This window comes from Malassezia pachydermatis (genome assembly GCF_001278385.1).
Source record: "Malassezia pachydermatis strain CBS 1879 chromosome Unknown scaffold1, whole genome shotgun sequence".
NCBI classification, from domain to species: Eukaryota; Fungi; Basidiomycota; class Malasseziomycetes; order Malasseziales; family Malasseziaceae; genus Malassezia; species Malassezia pachydermatis.
This window is the reverse complement of record NW_017253138.1, coordinates 1,443,859-1,466,548: the sequence shown is the minus strand read 5'-3', so window position 1 is coordinate 1,466,548 and position 22,690 is coordinate 1,443,859. Positions and strand designations below refer to the sequence as shown.

The window sequence follows — 22,690 nt, the reverse complement described above, 5'->3', positions numbered from 1 at the left end:
CTTGGCGGCGACGGTCCTGACTCGAGCATGGGTGGTGGCGATGATGGTGGTTTCGGCGGCGGCGATGGCGATGGCTGGGGTAGCTTCGGCGACGATGGTTTTGGCAACATGGGCGGTGATGATGGCTTCGGCAGCTTTGGCGACGATGGCTTCGGCAGCTTCGGCGACGATGGTTTCGGCGACTTTGATGCGTGGAGCCAGCGCCAACTTGCTCACAAGCACCCGAAGAACAAGCAACATCGTAATGTTACGAACCACCGGCGCTTCCTGCACCAGATGAACGACGTTCGTATCATTTAATGTACATAGTGAATGCACGTCCGCTGGTCGGGTGTGTTGGTATCTACGTTTGTCTCTGTCCCTTTTGCTAGCTTTTCCTGTTTTCTATAGAAAAATCAATAATGCCATTTCATATACATCAACACGACCAACGGCACGTGGCTATGAGCACGAGTCAACCTCATGGATTGGCAAGGTACCATGGACCTTCTCGCTCTGATGGGAGCTGCAAGGGCCGATATACACACTGGCATGCATAATGTGCAATGTCCTCCCCTGAAAATTTCTCCGACAATCTCGTGTCGAGCCCTGTTTATTTGCTTGGCAGCGTATAGTAGGAACGCTGATTCTTGGCTTCGGTTGGCATGCCAAGTCGGAACTGATTTGGCCCCGCACACCCGCATATATCAATTGCAGATGTCCACATGAATTTACGCGCCTGGGCACACCGTGCGGCGAGCAAACGCGCATGTCTTCTTGGTATATACATCAGATGACTAAACAAACAGCGAAAAGTAGGACAAACTAGGGGGAGGGTTGCAGATTGCTGCACGCCTATTACCAAGCAGGCTGCATCTCCTCTCTAGGTGCTGCACTGCGACAGAGTCTTATATATGCTAGGTCTTTGACATCCGCCCGAGGTCCCCATCACCTACGCTCTATCAAGAACGATGCAGCTGCCTGTGAAGTTTGTTCTGGGCCTTCTGGCTGCCTCGGGCCTTGCCATGGCCAGCACGGATGATGCTTCGGTCGTAAACCTGGAGCGCCGCACTCGCAACCAGTACATCTCTGTGGACAATGTGCTTGACCTGAAGGCAATCTCGCGTCACTTTAAGGTCGTGAACGGCAAGTACGCGGAGGCCATGCGCAACTACAAGCGCAACACAGGTGAGGATCACCCTCTGCTGCGTTTCATTGCCGACCTGTTTGACAAGCGCGCCAACACCGGCGAAATTGGTCTGGAGGATGTGAACCAGGAGCAGCTGTGGGCTGGTCAGGTCTCGTACGGTGGTCAGAAGATGTACGTGGACTTTGACACGGGTTCGGCGGACACGCTTGTGAACCCTGCCGCGTACAGCCCCAGCAAGTCGTCGACGTCGAAGAACACCCACCACTCTTTCCGCACTGCGTACGGTGATGGTACGACCGCGGCTGGTACGATCTACACGGACCACTTCTCCATTGGTGGTGTCTCGGCCAACAACGTGGCCATCGGCCGCTCGACGCAGACTTTTATCAAGGGTGAGGACCCGAACCAGGGTATTGCTGGTATGGCGTTCCCGTCGATTCAGGCGTTCCCGAAGGAGAACCCGCCCTTCTTTGTGTCGCTCATGCAGCAGAAGAAGGTGGCGCAGGGTGTGTTCCAGTTCACCATCAAGGCCGGCTCTGGCTCGACACTGCACCTTGGCGGTGTAGACAAGTCGAAGTTCTCGGGCGACTTGGTGTACTCGGGTGTGAACCCCCAGCAGGGCTTCTGGGCCACGCAGGCCAAGGTCAACGGTCAGTCGATCAACGCCATTATGGACACGGGCTCGACCATCATTACTGGTCCGACCGACCAGGTGCGCCGCCTGTTTTCGTCGATCCCTGGCCTCTCGTCCTTCACGCAAGAGGGCCAGCTCTTTGCCTCGTACGACTGCAGCAAGACGCCCTCGGTGACGTTCAACATTGCTGGCAAGGACTTTAAGCTGGGCCGGGACCAAACGCGCTACGGTACCGTGAACGGCCGCTGTGTGTTTACTGTGGTTGGCCAGAACGATCTTCCGATGAACGCCTGGATCATTGGTGACTCGTTCTTCCAGGTGGCTTCGGTGGTGTTTGATATGGACAAAAACCGAATGGGCTTTGCTCAGCAGGCCTGAGTACCTATGAACGCGGTGTGATGTTAATTTGCCAAAGGCCCACCACTGCAGGTGGCTGACTCGCAAAAAGCTTAGTGCAGGGAGCTATGGTGAACATCAATCTGCCTTTGTGTTATGTTGTATAATGACGCATCAATAGAAGGATTCGCTTTAATTGTATGTATTATTCTTCATCCTTTCAACTAGACCGAGGGTAGAATGGCAGGTGGTGAGAGCGTTACGGGGCGTCGCTCTCATCGGTCATGCTCTGCGACAGGGCTTGAATCATGGCATCCTCGTCCCCCAAGCCCAGGCGCTGCGAGCGTAGCACCTGGCTGATCATGAAGGCAATGTCCAGCGACTGTTCGTAGTTCAAACGAGGGTCACAATGTGTGCGGTAGCACCGCATCAAGTCATCATCAGAGAGCTCCATGCTACCACCCACACACTCTGTAACACCTTCGTCGCCGGTGAGCTCCAAATGCACACCGCCAAGACGGCTCCCCATCGATGCATGGAGCCGCATCGCGGCAGAGAGCTCCGCGACCACGTCACTAAAGATACGTGTCTTCACAGAAGGATTCGCTGTAGACGCAATCGTATTGCCATGCATGGGATCGCAGCACCAAATCACATGGTCCTGATGGCGCGAGTTTTTCACAGCTTGAATGTGCTTCGGCAAATACTCGTGAATTTTCGAAGCGCCGTACCGTGAAATGAGCGTCACGCGGCCTTTCTCTAGCCATGGGTTCACGGCATCGAGCATATCCACCAGCTCTTGTGCGTCCATGCTAGGCCCCACTTTGATGCCAATCGGGTTTTGGATGTGCTTTACAAACTCCACGTGCGCGCCATCCAGCTGCCGTGTCCGGTCACCCAGCCAGATGGTATGCGCACTCAGGTCGTAGGAGCGCTGGTGGGTGTCGTCATGGGTCAAAGCATGTTCGTATTCCAGCATGAGGCCTTCATGCGAAGTGAAGTAGTCCACTGTGTTCAGCACGTTGCTCGTGCCGCCCGGATCCGCTCCTACCGTCTTCATAAAGTCCAAGGAGTCTGTAATAGAGTCGGCGATGCGCTCAAACTCGTGCTGCAGATACTTGTTTTGCACATGGTGGAAGCTCCAGGCATGTGGCGCATGCAAATCCGCCATGCCGCTGCTCAAGCAGCCTCGCACATGGTTGAGCGTCGCAGCGGAATGGAAGTACGCCTTGAGCAAGCGCTGCGGATCCGGCGTGCGCTCGTCGACACCAAGTCCATTCACATTATCACCACGGAAACTCAGCACCTCCTTGGTCTCGTCATTCGCCAGCGTCACTTTTTCCGTAGGCTTGCTGCGGGGCTTGGCGTACTGCCCAGCAATGCGGCCCACACGAACGACAGGCAGACGCGCGCCATGGATAATGATGAGCGACATCAAAAGGGTCAGCTTGATCTTGGCTTCAATCTGCTTCGGGTTGCAGTAGGAAAAAAGCTCGGCACAGTCGCCACATTGAAGCAGGAAAGCCTGTCCATCAGCTACGCGCCCCAGCTGCGAACGCAAACGATCGATTTCCACAGGTGTCACAAGGCCAGGCAGGTCTTGGAGCTGTGTAAGAACCTCTTTCAAGGCCGCAGGGTCAGGGTACGGCACATCCTGCGCAATGGGCTTGGCTCGCCAGGTATCAGTCGGCATCGAGGCTACGCAAGACAAAGCGAAGAAGTGGGTTGCGTGTAGGTGCAGCAGCCCAAGTGGAGTCACAGACCTGTCGGCGTCACAGGCCACGTGCTGGAGCGAGGTACGTGCGAGCTCGCCCCTTGGCTTCGCGACTGGTTCGCGTAGTGGATGCAGCGAGCATGACGACCACATCAACGACATCGGCGCCTCTGTCTTTAGACGATTGGTGTACACAGTATGCACCGCTCTCAGAAGCGCAGAAATTGTCGGTAAGCCGTCTAAGTACATGGGTCTCGCCGACCGATACCAACACAGCCCTACCCACGCCAGAAAGGCCCCCCTCAGATCCGATGCACGCGAACCTCACCTATCACTTGTCGCAGATTAGCGACGAGCTTGTGCAGGCATCACAGCCAAGGTACGACACAGATCTCGCGTCTCTGCAAACGAGCCTCCAACAACTCGACGAACTCGTGGCCTTGGTCACGCAAGCGCAAACGCACATGGGCGATCTCCAAGCGGGGCTGACGTACATCGATGACAGTGCCTCCGAGTTGATGACACAGGCGACATCGCTCCTGCATACGCAGGCGCAGCTCACGTCGCTCCATGAAGCGCTAACGCTGCGTCTTTCGTACTTTGGCGTGCTAGCGCAGGCGACACAGATGTTGTCCGATACCTCGACCGACGTTCATGCGCCTGCTTTCCGGTCCATTGTACACCGCCTATTTCTGGCCCTTGAGTTCATGGAGACGCATGGTCAGTACAAAGATGCCGCTGTATACCAACTGCGTTTGGAAAACGCTCTTCAACGTGCTATGACATTAATCAAGCAAGCCTTTGTACACCAAGGCACAGAGCATGCACAGGCAGCGCGTACACGGCTGCACGAGGAGTACCAGAAGCAGGACACGGCCTCTGTCGTAGACGTTACCGCGCCAGCGGTGCGGGAAGCTTTGTACGAGAGCGTGCAAGCATGGCTCCCTATGTATACGGCGTACCTAGCGCCGCTAGAGACGTGGGCGCCACGTCGCCCGGCGATGGCTACGATGCTCGCCGAGTTTCATACAGTATTGCAGCGCTGGCGTACCCCCCTGGTCCAGCAGGGCATGGAATACAGTAGGGCCAGGGACAGCGATCCTAGTGTGCCATGGGTCCAGCGCCTGGAACAGGCCTTAGCAAGTGCGCAGCGTGTCTACGAAGCGGAAACAGCGTTGTATGCAGGACTTTTCAAGGATACGAAGGCTCTGCAGCCCATCGCACAGGCCGTCGGTGAAAGTGTCAAGGCATGGCTAGCGCCGCAGCTAGCAACGTCGCCCTCGCTCGAGACCCTCAGCGAGGTCGCACGCTTGGTCTCGGCATGTCAGGAAACCTGGTGTGCGCCCTTGTGGTTGAGTGTGCAAACGCATCTTCAGCAGCAATCCAACGCCTTTCTGAAGTCGTGGCGCGCGTACAAACCGACCGCCTCGGACCTGGCGTACCCCACCTGCGCAGAAGAAGCGCCAGGACTGCCTACGCCTGCGTCGTGGTACCCGCCTGTGCGTGCCATGTGGCAGCTGCAGCGGTGGATTTCGCCGTGTATGCCGCCAGGCCTTTTGCAAGAGCTTCTGCTACAGGCGTATGACGTGTGCGATACGAAACTCCAGGACGCGGGGAAGCAGCTGCGCGAAAACAAGCTCGGTGGTGAAGAAGGGGATGCAGCGGATGCACTCTTATTCCAGCTGCGCCATATCCAGGTGGTCTTGCATATGTGGGACGAGGTGAATGCGCAATGTGAGACGACGTCACACACCATGGAGCCATCCACTCCTACGCGACCATCGCGCTGGCAGGCCATCGGTCGGAAACAGGCCGGCGCCTCAGAGGCATGGCGAGCAACGCAGCAGCGCTGGCAGACATGGCAGGCCACGACGCAAGCGGAGCTCAGTACGTTTATTGCGTCCAGCCTGGCGCTGCCCCTGCAGATCTTCCTGCGTCAGCAAGAGCCGAATGCCAGCAAAGCATGGGCCGCCTACACGACATTCCAGCAAAGTCTGGATGTGAATGCCGACGAAGAAGCCAAAAAGCTCTATATATACCTGCCCACCGACACGGTAGCGCCGGTGGTGAATGAGATCCTGGTGCGTATAAGACCAAACTAACCCTAGACGGCGCTGCGTACAACGTATTCCGAGTTTCGGGAATGCTGTGAGAAGATCCCAGCGGAAGACCCTACCGTACTAGATGATATGATCTCACTAGAGGCCCTGCATGCGTGCTTGGCGGCATGCTTGGCAGCGCCATCGTCGTAACATCGTTTACGTTAGCTATAGAAAGGAATGTACATTTACACAGACGAGGCTTCTTGCTTTACATCGAGTTTTTTGGTGGAGGGCGCCTCGGACGGGGGCGACGCTTTGCGTTTGAGCGACAGATCGTGCGCTTCCTCCGCCTTCACCTCGCTACTGGCCGCAGGGGGCGCCGAGGTCGTAGCGGCTGCGACACTGTCCGACATGGATTTGGCCGAATAGTAGCAGCTGGCATGGTAGTACACTTGATCCACTTGGACAGCATTCCGCCAAATCCATTCTTCGTCGTCTTCACTCCATTCACTGTGGAAAGGCTCTTTGCAAATCCGGCATGGACGTGCAGCCACGTCGGCATCATGTGGAACGGGCACATGCGCATGCTCAATTTTCTCGCGGAGCGCCTGGTTCGTCGATGGATCGCCCAGTAAGCCGTCGTCGTCGTCTGTCGACATAGGCATGACATCATCAAAGCCACTACGGATCCATCGGACCACAGGATCGAGCCAGGCCCGACTCTGGCCACGCGCCACACTGGCGCGGGCACGTCGGTTTTGTGTAAAGTGCCAGTCCAAGTGGTCGTCCAAAGCATGCTTGCCCGCCTCGCCCTCGGGGTATCGGTTTGCACACTGACGGCAGGGCAACGGCAGATGCTCCTGAAGTAGCAGCTCCAACTCCGGCGCAGGCTGGGCTAGATTCAGCGTCGTCATGCGCAGATCCAAGCTCATAATGTAGTCCGTGTAGGCCTTGTCTTGGCTGTGCACACTTGGCTTGGCGGCCGGCGTGGTCGAGGCAGTGGAGGTGGATGGGAGGAGACCCGCCTTCATGAGATTGGCGATCAGTTCGGACGCACTGGCAGGCGCCGCAGAGACAGGGGCAGACGGCGTCGTGCCGCGACTGCTTGGCGGCGCAGTTCCTGACGCTGAGGGGGCCAGAGCTTGCGCTGCCACAGCCAGCGCGGCAGCTACATCCGGCGTAGAGCCGCTGCCGGTAGACTCGGTGACTTTGCCAGGGCGAGACATGGCATCGAGCTGCTTTTGCACATCCTGGAGTAGCGCTGGGGACGGCTCCGCATGCAGAACCTGCTCCTTCAATTGCTGCAGTGTGTCCTGCTGCCGCTGCGCTTCTTCGTCTTGCGGCCGATGCGCGAGCGCTTGCGTTTGCAAGGCCAGTAAACGCTCGATGTTGGCGACAACCTGCGGCTTGGTCGGCCCGGCAGCCGCCTTGGCGGTCGCGCCCTGACTGCCAAACAATGACCGCTCGATCGTCTGCTGGGCCGTGTCGCCGTACAACGCTCGACCGCCTGGGCCAGCATTCCGCCATGTAGCCAAAAGCTCTTCCATGCGTCGGCGTGTAGGCTGATCCACGACACGGTACGACTCCATGAACAGAGCCACCACGCGCGGTGCCCATAACTCCGTATAGGGAGAGCCAATGTTCTTCGAGATGGAATCCATCAAGTAGAGCGCCGGCAGTCGATAGGGGGGAGGGGCCTGGCGTATAAGCGCCATTCTATCAACTGAATATACGTACCATAGCAATATGATTGTCCACGACTTTGGCCACAATGGTCGACATCTGATGCACATGCTCCTGTGCAATCAAGGTAAGATTCGTAATAATGGGCTTGGAATTGAACGTAAGTTGGGCTAGCTGACTGCGATACATGTGCTCAAAGGCCGCCGGATTCTGATATGCTGGAGGTAGAGCATGGATGGCGCCAGACGCAACAGCAGGCGCTCCGTACTGACCATATGCACCTCCATAACCTCCATAGCCTCCAGCGTAATTGTCAGCATCCATGGGCGGCACACCGCCATACGAATACGGATGGGAATACATGGCAAAAACAAAACCACACTCACAGAGGAAACTGGACACAACAATGGATGCAGTATGAGGAACTGTAAACTATGTGGAAGGAGACACGAAAGGGCACACGCAGTTCACTGTCTCACCGGCCAAGTCAATGTGCAGTCGAGTACTTCCACCGATCAAAGCCTCGTGTCAATGCGACGACCTACGCTCGTGCGACGCCCGTCGAAGGTCGCGACACCCGCTCGGACCCTATGGAGACCACGTGGCTTGACACGTGCAGTGTAGGAAGAAAACTATGAAATATCACGTGATAATGCGCCCAGCGCACGCTACGACTTGCAATCGAGCTGGCTACTCCTTCTCCTACCCATCTCGGCGCCAGTACCAGGTGTGTATAACGGCGGCTTCCTCGCCATTGCAGAGCAGCTTTCTGACACCAGAAAGAATAATCCGCGATGCTGACGATCTACAAGGACTTGGATCTTAACATCCCGGCTGACGTGACCATTGAGATCAGCTCCCGTGTCGTGAAGGTCAAGGGCCCGCGTGGTGAGCTCGAGAAGGTATGTACTCAGAAACGGGGCCAAAGAACACGTACTAACATAGCAGAACCTCCGCCACCTTGCCATGGACATGCGCCTTGTGAGCGACGCCAAGGGCAACAAGATCAAGTTCATTGTCTGGCACGGTGCCCGCAAGCACCTTGCTTGCCTCCGTACTGCTAAGGCTGCTGTTGCCAACATGATCAAGGGTGTGACTATCGGCTTCCAGTACAAGATGCGTGCCGTGTATGCCCATTTCCCGATCAACATGATCATCGCCGGTGACAACAAGAGCGTTGAGATCCGCAACTTCTTGGGTGAGAAGCGTGTCCGTAAGGTCATCATGCAGGAGGGTGTGACGATCAAGGAGGACAAGGCCCAGAAGGACCAGGTTCTCGTTGAGGGTGTATGTATCATCTTTGCGTTTGTGACTGACACTTTCAGAACGACATTGACGCCGTCTCGCAGAGCGCTGCTCTCCTCCACGGTGTGACGCTAGTGCGCAACAAGGATATCCGCAAGTTGTATGTATCTTTCATGAGGACGATCCACTAACATAACAGCCTTGACGGTATCTACTGCACTGAGAAGACCTCGATCGTCCAGGTTGAGGCTTAAAAAAAGAACCCTGTGTAGAGGGTCGCATGACACGCTGTATACAGGAATGTATCTTGTTCACTCAAAATTCTTCGAGCGACGTATATACGAGACCGATATGTGTAGTGTGTGAGTTTTCATCCAGCAGCAAGGTGTACACCTTGACGCTGTGTCTGAGGCAGTCGTGAGACCTTTGGTTACACCTTCTTGCTGGTGTTGGGCATTCGTCCCTGCTTTAGTAGTTGGGCCGACTTGTGGCTAGACAGCCAGAGCCTAGAGAAAGTCCACCTACTACCACAGTGATACGAGGCGTGCATATGAACGTCGCAACCGCTCATGAAAAATGCTTTCTACAGCAAAACACTCGACAAACATACGGTATGGATGTACTTTTTTGGTCATGCTGGGAATATCCCGCGTCTACAAAGGACCTCGGAAGGTAGTATAGCATACGGGTACAACCGCAAATAGAGCACATGAGACACATGCAGTGTGTAATCGTACGACCACATACATGATCTTCATAGATCCACGTTATATATCCCTCTCGACTCCCAACATTTTGGGCTTACCATTTTTGTCAAATGGCAAGCTATACCAAAGACTTTCGAAGTCTAATAGGAAGAGTATATTGAAAGGCTTTAAGCCGAAGCAGCCACGGCGGTACCAGTGCGGAAACCGTTCTTAGCACGGCGCGGCACCGACTTGAGGTGACGCATGCGACCAGAACCAGTGGTCTTCCGGCGGATAGCCTTCTGACCCCACTGGTAGTTGCGAGTCTTGGCCGACGGGTAACCGCAAGCAGCGCAAGCTACCATTGTTAGTACATCTGTTACAACAGTCAAAAAAACGTACTCTTCTTCTGACGGTGGAAAGCACGACGGTTGCAGCGACGGCAAATCGTGTGCGTCTTAGTGCTGATATAGGTTAGTACCCGATCCATATTTCCAAGTGATGAATAGAACATCGTCGAGCGTACATCAATATGATAGCGTCGACAAGGTCCTGACCATCTTTTCCTGAGATACTTACTGACGCTTACCCATAGACGTCGTACCCTTCGTCATCTAAAAGTTGTTAGTACACCATTCTTAGACACGGGAGATGTAGAGTGCATTATGCCACGATTCTGGCAAGATGCCTCTACGCCATAACAACATACCTTCGGTTATAGACACTTGATGGTGAGGAAAGCAGATTCGACCGACCGATGGCCTTGGCCTAGCGTCGCCCGTGTGGCTACCTAGCAAAACTATATCGGATCACGTGTACTAAATGACCAAGTGTTTGACTCGGCCGAAATCGCTACCCATTGTGGGCCCAACTGGCAAGGCTACGGCAAAAGAATACTCGTTAGCTCTTCTACTCGTCAAGCCACGAACGCTAGAATGTACGTGCCAGAGTATAGGCCACCTTGGAGCATTGTCGAAAAATGTCGCGATGTTGCATAGGAGCCTATGTAGTGAAACTGTGAACAGAAACTAACGCAAATACAGACCATGGCTCCTCAGTCGAAGACCAAGAAGTCCAGCCAGGACAACATCAACTCGAAGCTTCAGCTCGTCATGAAGTCGGGTAAGGTGTCGCTCGGTCTGAAGAGCGCCCTCAAGAACATGCGCAGCGGCAAGGCCAAGCTCATCCTCATTTCGGCTAACACTCCTCCTCTGCGCAAGTCGGAGGTCGAGTACTACGCCATGCTCTCGAAGACTGCTGTGCACCACTACCAGGGTTCGAACATTGCCCTCGGTACTGCTGCCGGTAAGCTCTTCCGTGTTGGGTACGTATGATAATAACATGGTCGTTTCGCGGCATTTGGTATGTTGTATCGTGCCTCTCAACGAAGCCGGAACATATCTCGACATGCCATGAAGGATCCATGTGTTTGAGAAAACGGAACAGTATGCTAACCTTTTAGTGTTCTCACGGTGATCGACGCTGGTGACAGTGACCTGCTCACCTCGATGTCGGCTTAAAAAGTGGCTTGTATACGACCATCTCTCTCTGGCTGAAGATGTCGTCGGACTGCCATATCTTGCTGCTGTCCTAGTCCACATATTGTGCTTTATATGCAGTTGACAGGTACTAGATGGCTACTTGCAATATACTTATGATCACCGATATCCTGTGTGTGTCTGTGTGTGTGTGTAGAAACTGGAACTTCAGGCGATATGACAGAATGGGGCACAACTTGTCAGTCAAGCAGCACTCATTTAAGGGTGGATAAAGGCTACATGGCCTGGTCGTATTCATAGTTCGAAAAAGAAGGTGACATCATGCCTATGAACAATTGCAAATTCATATATACGAGTAGTTGGGGTCGTTAATCACACGTCCACTCAAGTTGTCTTTTCCTCCATATGGACATCCATGTCCATGCGGGCCATTTTGTGCTTGGCAACAGGTCGAAGCTGCACCAATGACATCCAGGAGGAGGAGGACTTGTTGGAATCAGGCAGAACGTTTCGGTTGCCGAGGGAGTTGGTATAAACAAAACGTGAGGGTGGATGGGTGCCATAAGAGCTGTTAAACGAAGTATCCTGGACAGAGTGCAGTGACATGGGCGTCACTGGCATGCTCTCATCATCATCATCATCGCGTGTCATGGAGCGAGAAGGCGTGGAAAAGACAGAACCAGCAGATTCAGTGGAATGCATCGAGTCTGCCTCATCATCGCTGGAATGCGTCTCCATACGATAGGCTGGCTTTGGAGTAACTGCCTTCTTGATTTCCGCACGCTTCTTGAACCAATCCATGGCAAGTGTCGAAGCCTCCGCATAGTACGAGTACGAGTACTTCTTGATCAGAATGGAGGAAATATCACTCTGGTGATCTAGAACGAATTGGTAGATTTGGTTGGCTGCCTGCGTGGCAACAGCACCAAGAGGGTGCGGCTGAAGACGTGGGTCACGGCAGATATGTCGCGCCAATAGCATAGCACCTGCAGCTAGTGTGGAAGGAAGCATCGGAATAAAGCTTTCGTGGAACAGCGTCACTTCCAGCAAGAAGCGGGCAACACTGTGGGTGCTGGGCACAGATGGCGGGGCACAAGAGTACTCGTACCGAAGCCATGATTCAGCCGTCGGGTGACCCAGGCACCAGCCTAACGTTGAAAGGACATGCCCTTCCATTTGGGTAAAAGCACCCGGATCATAGGCATTGCAGCACATCTGACTAAGTTCCTGGACAGTGGGAACACGATCCTTCGAATCTTCAAATTTGGCTGCAATGAGTAGTGCAGCGCATCCCACAAGCTGGTAATGGCGCTTGTACACAATACGCCTTGACACGTAGCGGTCCACCAGATTCATCGTGAGGTATAGAGTCTCAGGGCGGAGACGGAAAGACTGGTGGATCTCAATCAAAAAATCAACCAGGTATGGACGCATAAACCAGTGTAGTTCTGGCTGCACGCTCATAAGTTCAATGTTGGGCATGGTTTGCTTCTCCATAACGTGCATGTACTCAAAGATCTCCTGTTGGTATTCAGCTTCAAATAGAATACTGCTCGGGCTGGATCGCACATGCCGTGCAGCAGGCTTTTGCGACGCCTTGGCGAAAAGATTTTGCGACGACGTCAAGATGGTAGAGTGACGCTGCTGCGCTTTGTAACCCAGTGTTGCCTGCGTCCGTACAGATGAGGCATTGGGAGCAGCCACCGGGGCTGCCGTTTCCGATGCTCCTTGATTCATGGGCCATCCATAAAAACTGTGACGATTGGGGCGGGGATGGAAGCCCGAGGAAACGTGGGTGTGGGTGTGAGACATCGTTGAGACTTGGATGAGGGGGGCACGGTCCGATGATACCCAACTAAATGACACTCAAAGACTGAGTGTAGCTAGGCACAGTCAAAGACCTAGAGCAATATGCAAGGAAACAGGGTAATATCCAGCAAAAAGGATAACAACCTGTCGTTACAATCCCCAAGGAGAGGGAAGAGGTGGCTAGGCAAGATGAACCAGGTGCCCTGAGCACTTCTATTTCAACGATGAAGGCAAGGTTCAGACACAAGTTTCCAAAGAATGCGGAGGCTTAGGCGTGCAAAACAGCAAGGGAACCAGTAGTGCGCATGATCAGACACACACACATGCCCAAGCAAGCGCCTATGTCATATCCCACCTTGCCCCTAGTCCATTGACTGCATGCATGCCACACCCTTTTTAGCGTGAATTTAAAATAAAATAGGACACATAAATTGATATGCATGCCTGAAAAAGCATCGATAGGGCTATGGCTGATAAATTCAGTCACGCCCATGCAGCCCCAGCCAAGAATGCAGATTAGGGTCGAAACTGTTGACCTACTTAGGTCAAATTGATGAACAGAAATTGCGAAAGACCGAGAATGCACCTCTGTCCGCAGTGCATCACGCCAAAAATAGGGTGCAGGGCCATTCTGGGGACTAGTACGTAATGCCTAGCTGCAAGGAGCAGGAATTGCACATTTGCTCAATCTAGCGATATATAATTTGTGGAGGGGACGTAAGCGAAATGATCCACGTGGTGACTCCAGATTTTTTTTTGCAGACAACGCTTTGGACAACTACTGGTGTCGCGTGCCGAAGCAAGATGGTCAGTTTCGTGTGCGATGGGTGTGGCGATGTTGTGAAGAAGCCTAAGCTTCAACAGCACTATAACAGGTGTTATTCTCCCTTCACTTGTTTGGACTGCAGTGTGCAATTCCTCACACCGAAAGATGCCCACTCTTCTTGTATTACAGAAGACGAAAAATACCAGAAAAGGTGCGTAAGATTTATGTTGCCTAACGCTAGCAGTCTGTACAAGGGGAAGAAGAACGTTTGTATCGAACGCCTAGTATATATACTAACAGAGTAGGATGGGAAGCAGCAGAGAGAGCAGCCCAAGACTCAGAGTCAACCAGCCAAGGAAACAATCACCAGCACTCAAAAGCGCAAGTTTGATGATGACTGCGACACTAAGACGGAGGAAAAGACTTCAGACAAGCGTGTCAAGAGCACTTCGAAAGACGAAAAAGATACCCTTAAGGAGAGTACGAAGCCCAAGAACAGCAAGGAACTTTCAGTAAGAACCATCCAGAACATGGCCCAACAACTTTCCAACTCCAAAAAGAGCCTGACGCTTCATAATATCATCAAGCACACAGCGAAGGAATTGGACGTTGACACGAAGAAGGTTAAGTCCTTTGTGCTGAAGAAGGCTGGAATCACTGTAAAATCGCAAGGAGAAATGGCATTCATAGAGCATTGATTCACCAATGTAGCATAAAGAATTGACTGCATGCAAAGTGGAGGTCCACACACCTTGGCCTGTGGAGACGATTGAAACTACACATGGCGGAGGGCAGTAGGGGTCGACCAAAGCCAGACTCAAGGAAAGGAAAAGGACATGCGTATTTATCGTCATCCATAGGAAACCATGCATCTAAAAGCAGACGTGAAGCGCAATCGAAGAAACCCGTGAATCCCATGGAATTGCTAACAAGCCCATCACGCGGCATAGACGATGCTGTGTCGACAAGTATGCTGAGTACACATGAAAGCAAGAACTCTATTAAGTATGTATATCTTGAAATATCTTACGATAAGTCTCACCCAAAAAGAAACACAGGACAAATATTGGGAGTATTTATGCAACAAAGTATGCACCTGCCCAGGCTAACAATGTCTAGGTTCGACATCATGCACATCACTATCCACCCGTACAAAGCATACTGCAGACAGATGATACAGGGACACTGCAGGGTATACCTGATCAGTTTTCTATTAAGAAAGAGGACAGGAACGAAGAGCGGGACAGCTTGCAAGACATACTCCTTGGGCTTCGGAAACTCAGAGAGGGTTTAGTCTCAATCGATCGAATGGATACTTTGACAGTACATGGTAAGGTTAGGATGGGAATTCTCACAGTGCAGTATATCAGACCTCGATACTGGTTTCTATTTTGTGCAGTGACGGTGCGCAGATGCAATCCTCTATCACGAGACTCATTCAAGAAGTGTATCCATGTCAAAGGGTGAAAGATTGTGAATCTAAAATATTAACAACTACATCTGAATTGATGCAGTGTCTTTTTCATTCTCATGAATTAAGTGATGACAGTGGGGTAAACTATGCGCCATTATTTGCATGTTTATGGCTACTTGAACCGCTGTGCGCTGGTCGCCCTGAACAGAAGCAAGAATATATACAGCGTCGTATGAGTTTATTGGATCAGACGAATAGTACAGATGGCCTTTGTTCAGACCAATACTTGAAGTTCGCGCACAAAATATACCACGCTTGGACGTATGGGCATTCTAAAGAGATGGAATCACTGCTCACGCTACCCGAAGCTTCTATGCAAGAAGGATCCCTATATTGGCCGATGGCATTTGCTCGTACACTTCTGCCTCGGATGCGTCATAAAGTGAGCAATGTCCTTCGTCGTGCATATGTACAGATCCCACTCCGATCCCACCTGGTAGCCATGGTGCGCCCTGATGAGAATGTGGAATCTTCGCAAGTTCCACGAAACCAAAAGACTATTGAATGGTTAGAAGATGCGCTACTGATGCCCCTGCACGAAAAAGAACATATAAAAAGTGTTCGTTTGCTTGTGTCGATCGGTGCCATGATCGGATCGAATGTGTGGGAGGATATTGTGGGCTTTGTATCTCCGCGCATCATTGGCAATGCAGAAGCATATGCGCTGAAATGGAAAATATGAAGGGACTTCGATCATGCGTGCGAAAGATCTATCGAGCCTGACATTTGTCTTGCTAATATGTAGGATGGCATTGTACTTTACGAGCTGTACACGTCTTTCACAACGCGTCGTGCCTGGCCCCTACCATTGTGGAGGTGGACCAAGCGCAAAGCAACTAACAACTTCATGGAAAGGGACAGAAGGACATCCACGTGGCAGCCCAGCGGCCTAGACCTCTCCACAGTACGAACACACTTGTCTTCTAGATACGAAACACCAAATCAATATGTCGGCTTGGGATCAAACTGTGGTAATTGGACGCAAGGCTCGTCCTTCGGGCTCTGGCACCAGCGCTCCACGCGGCCCTACGGCTCTGGAGCGGGCCAAGCAGGTGGGTGCTGTGACAGCCAACGATCGTAAGAGTATGTGTTATAAATGGGTGCCGAAGTCTAACCTATGAAGTTGCTGCAGGTCATAACAAGGGCCATCAGGGCACGGATCACCAGCGCATTGCTAAGCTGGACCGTGAGGATGATGTGGCTCCGCCCAGCAAAGTGCCTCCCACGGTCGGAAAGGCAATTGGCCAGACGCGCCAGGCCAAAGGTATGACTCAGAAGGACCTTGCGGTGAAGATCAACGAGAAGCCTTCGGTGATTCAGGACTACGAGAGTGGCAAAGCCATTCCCAACCCGCAGATTCTGGGCAAGATGGAGCGCATCCTCGGCGTGAAGTTGCGTGGTATGTACTGTGGCAAATGTGGTAAGAGCTAACCCTCCAGGCAAGGACATTGGTGCACCTGTATGTGTAATGAGACATTGTGCGTACTAACACAGACAGCTTGGTGGCCCGAAGAAGTCATGATTATATAGGAGAGTATACCTATCCTACAAAATGAATATATGTGATTGCACCAAATGAGCGAAATTACATAGCATGATGAGGGGGATGAGGGAAGAAAAGAATGCAGAAAGAAAGATTGGATACATGCTGGCCAAGTTTAAGGGGACCCTGAGTAGACGAAGCCTGTCGTCATCGTGGGAGATGCGCTAAGCATTGTGCCACCCGCATTATCGACCGTGGTCGAGTTCGACTCCTTGTCCAGTTCGTCTGCGGGGATATCCAAGGTTGTCTGTGGAGAGGAGACAAGTGGCGCACGAGTGTTGTTGGCACCATTGTGGGTCTGCGCTGGTAGGGAGTAAATGGCGAGCACCTGAGAAATCGAGGGATTTTGGGCACTGCCTATGGCGCGCGGGCTCTGCGTGCGTCCCGGTGATACAGGATTCGAATTGTCGCTGCTATCACTGCAGCTCGCCAAACTATTGTGGCGAGATCCAGCGCGCTTGAATTTGGATACAGCGCGAGCCACGTGGAACATACTAGATATACGACACACAGCGCATTGTAGATCTTCTTCAGTAATATCGTTCACAGCAAAAGCCTTATCGATTTCGGAGAGGGTAGGCATAGGCTTGTTGCCATGATCTGTGACCCAGGGATGCGTATAGATCTCGGGGATGGTGATGCGAGAAGACACGGATTTGTCCAGCATACGAGACAGTAAGTCCTGACATGCTGGGCTGACATGCCCGTCAAATGTGACATCGCTGTGGATGATCTCGTGATACAAATCCAGGAGGCCTTCTTTGTAAAATGGCAAGCGGCCCATGACCATGCAATACAGGGTCACGCCGAACGCCCATACATCATCGGGACACGCATGGGTTTCACCTGCTTCCAGTTCACAAAGTTCCGGGCTCATGAACGCCGGGGATCCAGCTGCACCCTTCACGGTATCGTTGCCTGGCTTGTAGAACATTTCCGAGACACCAAAATCCACAATTTTGCACGTATCGTTGTCGTCTGTAAGCAAGATGTTTTCGGGCTTGATATCACGATGCACAACGCCATTCTGATGAAGATAGTCAATGCCACTCAGGACTTGGCGGAAATAGTGCCGTGCCTTTTCTTCTGGCAGAGGCTCAACCTGCTCGCCGGGTACGACGTTGAAAATAGGACCTCCAGGACAGTATTCAAAGACAAGGAAAAGGTGGCCTTGCTCGGCATCGTCCAGGGCCTCAAACAGACGTAACACGTGAGGATGGTGTAGCTTCTTCATGATCGCGACTTCAGAGCGTACCAAATAAAGAGGATCTTCGCTGCTTTCGCGGAGTGCATGGCGGATGGGCTTGTGTGCATTCATCAGGCGCTTGCGTCGCAGGCGTCGCTTGTCGAATTCCTTGATAGCAACAAATTTATGATCTCCATCTTCTTGGACCTCTCCAATATGAACGATGGCAAAAGCACCGAACCCAATTTCCTTCAGAATATGATACTGGTTGATTTTGCGCGATCCATCTTTTAGCTCCTGGGACATGGCGTGGAGGGATTCGCGTACATGCCAGCCTATATTGCCAGGATCTTTATGATGATGATGCGCATTGTGGTCTGTTCTGGTGTCATTGTCCACCTTGTCTGCTAACTCCCTCCATCGTTCGATGGTAGACATGCCGTCCTTCGAGAGAGATGCGTGTATTGAAGAAGGCTGGCCTTTCGTGTGTTAAAAAACACACATGCACGAAAATGGGCAAATTGCGCACATTGCAGTGAAACGCAGATGCGAGATGCACGCCTCCACATGCTCGGCTCCATAGCAGCTGGAGAGCTTCATGACACCATGCCTTCGCGGAGGGCGAGTCGAGCGGTACAGACTGCTTGCAGGGTAAGCTGATCAACAACCTGATTCTCCAGCTCAACACACCAACGCTACAGACATGGGCAGATGAACTTGAGAGGACCAGCGAAAGAGGGTGTGTGCCGACTTACACTGACAGGGAGGGAAGACGTAGTAGTGGTGGTAGCACGGGCTACAGAACTGTCTCAGAACATGCATGACCAGATTTTTGCCCTGTTTCAAGCCAATATGGAAGAGATGTACGAGGCCAATGGCATATGGGATGTGCGGTCCAAGCGGGCTGAGCTTCAACACGCGTCCTCACGATACCTCTTGGCGTTGCCTGCCTCTGACGCTGAGCCGGCCTCTGTAGCAAGAGTCTGTCGCCGCTCGGCACGGCACATGAAGGGAGCACCTGACACACCTACGCCTCTCTATGGATTTATCATGTGGCGCTTTGATACGGACGACACCGTAGACGGTGACCCATGTGCTGATCCCGGTGACGATGAAGTCGAGGTATCTTATTGGTATGCACAACACGACTGACAAGAAAGTTACGAACTGCAGGTGGATGCAGCGTACCGCGGACGTCATATTGGTACGCGACTTCTGACCACTCTTGAGCATGTGTCGTGGCGCGCTCACATGCGAAAAGTAGCGCTGACAGTGTTTCACATGAACCAAGGTGCGCGCGCATTTTACAAGCAGCGCGGATACACAGCCGATGTCACATCGCCCACGGCTGACACAAACAAGGAAGACGAGGTGGATGAAGTCCACTACATGATATTAAGTACATGCAATCCCTCCATCAAGCATTCATAGCCATTACGACAGTGGGCTCAAGATTCTACAGGGTTAGAACACAATCGCATTCACGTACTTGAAAAGGTTCGGGCGCTGCTGGCTGCTGACGAAGCCCACGTAGATCACGAAAGGCACCCTGTTAAGGTTAGCAAGTGGCAACATCAAAGGCCCAACATACCAGCCGTAGTGCACCACAGTCTTGGCGATATCCACAACGCGGACGATCCGCTCCTATTTTGGTCAGCATGGGAACAAAGAGGGGGCACACACATACCTTAGTATCCTCCGACAGACCCATCTGGAAGTAGGAATGGAGAAGGTGGGCGACAGCTTCGACGGCTTACCGCAGCGGTGGACGCCACGTGGCTTGCCGAGAAAGAAAATGCGGCGGTCTCGCCTTTCTTCATCGACGACAGCATGGCTGGGCAGAACACGTTTTCTGCGTCGAGCGCTCTGCACTTGAGCTTCCCACCTGCCGCGTCGGGTGTGTTCCACTCACGTTCTATTACGGGTGTCAAGGTCCATCCGGTACGTACAGGTCGCCACCTCCCCCTCTTTTCTTGGACCGACTACTAACATGCCATAGGTGGTCCTTTTCTCTATTCTTGATCATTACCTGCGTCGCGATGCTTCGCAGCCGCGTGTCATCGGTACTCTTCTTGGTACTTGCAGCGAGGCAGAGGTCGAGATCCGTAACTGCTTCGCTGTGCCTCACAACGAAAGCCACGACCCGTGGCAGATTCATCTTGATGCCGAACACCACCGCCGCATGGTCGAACTGCACCAACGTGTGCGCCCCGAGGAAGTTGTCCTTGGCTGGTACTCTACTAATACGGAGCTGAACTCTAACAGTGCGCTGATTCAAGACCACTACTCGCGTGAGACGGCGCCTCATCAAGCGATTCACCTCACGCTTAATACCAACGTGGCCGACGAGAAGAATGGCCTTGGTGTCCAGTGCTATGTGAGTTCGCTCCTTGGCAGCACAGCGAAGCCCGAAGACTGCGCGTTCCTTTCTCTTCCCACGACGCTGCTTACGACAAGCCCCGAGCAGACAGCACTGCGACACTTGGCGTCGCCCAAGCCAGAGTCTTTGACGGACCTCGACGCTCTAAGGGCCTCGTTGGAGCAGGTTCAGACACAGCTGGAGCGTGTTCTTACATATGTGCGCAAGGTGCTTGCGGGTGAGATCGAGGGTGACAAGGCTGTGGGTCGCTACCTGAGTGATACCATTGGCGTTGTGCCTGCTGGCATGGACGACTCGGTGCTCGACTCGCTCTTCCAGTCGCACCTGCAAGACGTATTTATGGTGTCGTATCTTGCTAAGGTGATTAGTGCGCAGGCAGAGCTGTCATCGCGCCTAACGCTTCTCTCATAGGTGTAGCGTGTACAAAATGATGGTTCCCTTTCCTATGGTAGCTAGGGCTCCTGATCTACAGGCGGGTTGTCTAGACGCACAAAGGCGGCAAAGAACTTGTCGCCAGCATTGCGTTCCACCTTGCGTCCCTCTTCGGTACTGTACATAACAGCATCCACGCAAGGGTCCTCTTTCAGCATGGGATCATCGTCGGGTATGCGGCGGAAAAGAGGGAAGGCTGTCAAGTGCTTGACCATCCACTCGTGCAAGTCACGCACATCAGTCACAGTGTACACAATGCCGCCAGGGCGAAGCACATAGGCATACTCGGCCAAGAGCGTAGGGCTGGATACAGTTAGTTGCAGGTGACGTACGAAATAATGCGTGCTTTATGCTTCCGTGCTTTAAAGTGAGGGTCAGGGAACAAGAAGAAGATCTTGCTCAGCTGGCCTTCTTCAAAGAAGTTGGGAAGGAACTTCATTGCGTTGGATCGGATCACACTGATGTTCTGGTACCCGCCAGCAATACGGCCAGCTTCACGGACCATGCGCTCATTCTGCTGGCGTTCCTCGGTATCTTCGTCTGTACCCTCGTTGCTCGTGGTCGGCGCAGGTGTCGACTCGCTCTCCGGCGCCTCCTCCTGCTGGGACAGCGCCTGCTTATGAGCCAGTCGTAGAGCATGAATCTTATCATGCACATACTGTGTCACCTGCGTACGAATCTCCATGCCAAGCATGAGAGTGTCTGGGAACAGCGGCGCCAGACGCATAAGCAGCCCACCGAAGCCGCATCCCACGTCCGCAAATTCTACCTTTTTCTGAGGGGCACCAGGTGCGCATAGCTCCGGATAGTGAGCCGACCAATCCATCTCGCTGGGCTGCGCTGGGTAGGCCAGCGAGTGATCAGAGAATGGATTGGCATGTGCACGTTGGCGGTACCAGCGCTTCTGCGGGATCACAACACGGCCTGCAATAGCATTTGGATGCTGCGCCTCGTGCTCTTGCAAAATCTTCGTGCCCACATCGCGCGCTTGGCGTTTGCGTTTCCCCATGATGCACCTCGCGAAAGTGTTGCTTGAACAAACCTGTTCACCGATCAGCCAGCCGCCTTGCTGCTGCTGCTGCTCTTGGTGACAGTCGTTCGGCCGAGTAATTCTTGGACGCCGCCCGCGGTCGGTCGGTGAGAGCGACGACCTACGCTGACGCTATGAGCATGAAGGTGACGTCGGATGTTGCTGCTGGTACGTGGCTAAAGAAGGACTAGGACTAACACCAGTTAGCCAACAAGGAGCAGAACGAAGAGGCTATCCGCGAGGAGTGGATCAAGGTGATGCAGGTCCGTCTCGTGCACGACGAACTGCAGAAGTGCCACCGTGCTGAGGGCGAGAACCACTACCAGGTGTGCGCTCCGATTGCCAAGGTATACGCAGACTTGCTGAAGGAGGCCAAGGTACGTGGCAGCAAGGAAGCCCAACGGAATGACTAACAGTGCAGGTGAAGGGCTACCGCACGATTGATGTCTAAGCGTGCCTGCATTGCATAGAATGTATATCCCGCCCAAGCTGACTTCTTTTATGTGCGTACATATAGGATGTGTGTGTGTGTGTGTGTGTGTGTGTGCTTCCTATGCCTGTATGGATCGTGGTATCGCCGGCATTCGGTATCCATCTATATATGAAAGACATAATTGTTACTGGGTCGACTCGCGCTGCAGCGCTGTGAGCTCCTCTTCCTTCGTCTTGTACTGCTTAACAAGCTCGACAATGACCTTGGTGAACTGGGTATCAGTAGAGGCCATACATACGCCATCGAGTGTCGTCTGAAGCGTCTCCAGGACATCTTTCACGGTCCGTTCCACGAGAACCCCACCGATGAGGCGGAAACATGTACGTTCCGGTTCTTTTTCGTATACGTCGGCAAGTGTTTTGATAACAAGACTGTGGTCACGTTAGACAGCTTGAACAACTTACCGATGCTCATCTGCATCACTTTCAATCTCGCTGATCTTTTCCGCAATGGTTTGCAACTCGCTGCGACGTTTTTGGATTAGCATAGAGGGATCTTGTAGTAAGCGTCTACAATCAGCCGTACATACCGCCCTCAAGCCGAGCCTGTGTTGTGCCTGGCATCCGCGCTCCTACACAGCAAAGCAGCAAACAACTGTCTATGCCACGC

At 52.9% G+C, this 22,690-nt stretch overlaps 18 protein-coding genes across 18 annotated transcripts in view; 11 read left to right on the top strand and 7 right to left on the bottom strand.

Annotated features, from left to right (window-relative positions):
• Malapachy_3686 (putative aspartyl protease) overlaps positions 1–300 on the top strand; it is a gene marked incomplete at both ends in the record, with an annotated part of 1,699 nt that extends 1,399 nt beyond the window's left edge. The window contains one exon of the mRNA XM_018138148.1: positions 1–300. This exon is cut by the window's left edge and continues 83 nt beyond it. Coding sequence (XP_017993596.1) covers positions 1–300 — 300 coding nt within the window.
• A 650-nt stretch (positions 301–950) lies between these two features.
• Positions 951–2,141, top strand: Malapachy_3691 (putative aspartyl protease; the record flags this gene model as incomplete). Its single annotated transcript, XM_018138153.1, has 1 exon — positions 951–2,141. One exon carries the CDS (start codon positions 951–953, stop codon positions 2,139–2,141), a length of 1,191 nt encoding a protein of 396 aa, XP_017993651.1.
• Positions 2,142–2,358: 217 nt separating this feature from the next.
• On the bottom strand, positions 2,359–3,792 carry Malapachy_3594 (phospho-2-dehydro-3-deoxyheptonate aldolase; the record flags this gene model as incomplete). Its single annotated transcript, XM_018138060.1, has 1 exon — positions 2,359–3,792. One exon carries the CDS (start codon positions 3,790–3,792, stop codon positions 2,359–2,361), a length of 1,434 nt encoding a protein of 477 aa, XP_017994026.1.
• Positions 3,793–3,953: 161 nt separating this feature from the next.
• Malapachy_3684 (sec34-domain-containing protein) lies at positions 3,954–6,065 on the top strand (the record flags this gene model as incomplete). The annotated part of the gene is made up of 2 exons (XM_018138146.1): positions 3,954–5,894; positions 5,922–6,065. 2 exons carry the CDS (start codon positions 3,954–3,956, stop codon positions 6,063–6,065), a joined length of 2,085 nt encoding a protein of 694 aa, XP_017993598.1.
• A 35-nt stretch (positions 6,066–6,100) lies between these two features.
• Positions 6,101–7,727, bottom strand: Malapachy_3664 (hypothetical protein; the record flags this gene model as incomplete). The annotated part of the gene is made up of 2 exons (XM_018138126.1): positions 6,101–7,552; positions 7,593–7,727. The coding sequence occupies 2 exons, from the start codon at positions 7,725–7,727 to the stop codon at positions 6,101–6,103; spliced, it is 1,587 nt and encodes a 528-aa protein (XP_017993487.1).
• A 605-nt stretch (positions 7,728–8,332) lies between these two features.
• On the top strand, positions 8,333–9,037 carry Malapachy_3634 (60s ribosomal protein l9; the record flags this gene model as incomplete). Its single annotated transcript, XM_018138099.1, has 4 exons — positions 8,333–8,440; positions 8,487–8,825; positions 8,864–8,943; positions 8,983–9,037. 4 exons carry the CDS (start codon positions 8,333–8,335, stop codon positions 9,035–9,037), a joined length of 582 nt encoding a protein of 193 aa, XP_017994108.1.
• A 620-nt stretch (positions 9,038–9,657) lies between these two features.
• Positions 9,658–10,083, bottom strand: Malapachy_3604 (60s ribosomal protein l37; the record flags this gene model as incomplete). Its single annotated transcript, XM_018138069.1, has 3 exons — positions 9,658–9,827; positions 9,872–9,933; positions 10,049–10,083. 3 exons carry the CDS (start codon positions 10,081–10,083, stop codon positions 9,658–9,660), a joined length of 267 nt encoding a protein of 88 aa, XP_017993948.1.
• Positions 10,084–10,515: 432 nt separating this feature from the next.
• Malapachy_3630 (60s ribosomal protein l30) lies at positions 10,516–10,989 on the top strand (the record flags this gene model as incomplete). Its single annotated transcript, XM_018138095.1, has 2 exons — positions 10,516–10,793; positions 10,932–10,989. 2 exons carry the CDS (start codon positions 10,516–10,518, stop codon positions 10,987–10,989), a joined length of 336 nt encoding a protein of 111 aa, XP_017994112.1.
• A 363-nt stretch (positions 10,990–11,352) lies between these two features.
• On the bottom strand, positions 11,353–12,705 carry Malapachy_3600 (to g1 s-specific cyclin; the record flags this gene model as incomplete). Its single annotated transcript, XM_018138065.1, has 1 exon — positions 11,353–12,705. The coding sequence occupies one exon, from the start codon at positions 12,703–12,705 to the stop codon at positions 11,353–11,355; it is 1,353 nt and encodes a 450-aa protein (XP_017993930.1).
• Positions 12,706–13,581: 876 nt separating this feature from the next.
• Malapachy_3677 (nucleolus protein) lies at positions 13,582–14,241 on the top strand (the record flags this gene model as incomplete). The annotated part of the gene is made up of 2 exons (XM_018138139.1): positions 13,582–13,754; positions 13,914–14,241. The coding sequence occupies 2 exons, from the start codon at positions 13,582–13,584 to the stop codon at positions 14,239–14,241; spliced, it is 501 nt and encodes a 166-aa protein (XP_017993552.1).
• Positions 14,242–15,459: 1,218 nt separating this feature from the next.
• On the top strand, positions 15,460–15,699 carry Malapachy_3698 (hypothetical protein; the record flags this gene model as incomplete). Its single annotated transcript, XM_018138160.1, has 1 exon — positions 15,460–15,699. One exon carries the CDS (start codon positions 15,460–15,462, stop codon positions 15,697–15,699), a length of 240 nt encoding a protein of 79 aa, XP_017993655.1.
• A 265-nt stretch (positions 15,700–15,964) lies between these two features.
• Malapachy_3648 (mbf1-multiprotein bridging factor mediates gcn4-dependent transcriptional activation) lies at positions 15,965–16,539 on the top strand (the record flags this gene model as incomplete). Its single annotated transcript, XM_018138112.1, has 4 exons — positions 15,965–16,100; positions 16,141–16,416; positions 16,457–16,476; positions 16,516–16,539. The coding sequence occupies 4 exons, from the start codon at positions 15,965–15,967 to the stop codon at positions 16,537–16,539; spliced, it is 456 nt and encodes a 151-aa protein (XP_017994165.1).
• A 136-nt stretch (positions 16,540–16,675) lies between these two features.
• Positions 16,676–18,052, bottom strand: Malapachy_3608 (camkk meta protein kinase; the record flags this gene model as incomplete). The annotated part of the gene is made up of 1 exon (XM_018138073.1): positions 16,676–18,052. One exon carries the CDS (start codon positions 18,050–18,052, stop codon positions 16,676–16,678), a length of 1,377 nt encoding a protein of 458 aa, XP_017993924.1.
• Positions 18,053–18,562: 510 nt separating this feature from the next.
• Positions 18,563–19,177, top strand: Malapachy_3693 (nitrogen permease regulator; the record flags this gene model as incomplete). The annotated part of the gene is made up of 2 exons (XM_018138155.1): positions 18,563–18,879; positions 18,907–19,177. 2 exons carry the CDS (start codon positions 18,563–18,565, stop codon positions 19,175–19,177), a joined length of 588 nt encoding a protein of 195 aa, XP_017993653.1.
• Positions 19,178–19,576: 399 nt separating this feature from the next.
• Positions 19,577–20,537, top strand: Malapachy_3640 (mov34-domain-containing protein; the record flags this gene model as incomplete). Its single annotated transcript, XM_018138104.1, has 2 exons — positions 19,577–19,687; positions 19,746–20,537. 2 exons carry the CDS (start codon positions 19,577–19,579, stop codon positions 20,535–20,537), a joined length of 903 nt encoding a protein of 300 aa, XP_017994159.1.
• Positions 20,538–20,578: 41 nt separating this feature from the next.
• Malapachy_3592 (trm8-part of complex required for 7-methylguanosine modification) lies at positions 20,579–21,567 on the bottom strand (the record flags this gene model as incomplete). Its single annotated transcript, XM_018138058.1, has 2 exons — positions 20,579–20,861; positions 20,891–21,567. The coding sequence occupies 2 exons, from the start codon at positions 21,565–21,567 to the stop codon at positions 20,579–20,581; spliced, it is 960 nt and encodes a 319-aa protein (XP_017994028.1).
• A 161-nt stretch (positions 21,568–21,728) lies between these two features.
• Positions 21,729–22,039, top strand: Malapachy_3647 (nadh-ubiquinone oxidoreductase 12 kda mitochondrial precursor; the record flags this gene model as incomplete). Its single annotated transcript, XM_018138111.1, has 3 exons — positions 21,729–21,756; positions 21,796–21,965; positions 22,010–22,039. The coding sequence occupies 3 exons, from the start codon at positions 21,729–21,731 to the stop codon at positions 22,037–22,039; spliced, it is 228 nt and encodes a 75-aa protein (XP_017994162.1).
• A 166-nt stretch (positions 22,040–22,205) lies between these two features.
• Malapachy_3610 (prefoldin beta-like protein) lies at positions 22,206–22,568 on the bottom strand (the record flags this gene model as incomplete). The annotated part of the gene is made up of 3 exons (XM_018138075.1): positions 22,206–22,292; positions 22,320–22,452; positions 22,486–22,568. The coding sequence occupies 3 exons, from the start codon at positions 22,566–22,568 to the stop codon at positions 22,206–22,208; spliced, it is 303 nt and encodes a 100-aa protein (XP_017993528.1).
• Between the last annotated feature and the right edge of the window lie 122 nt (positions 22,569–22,690).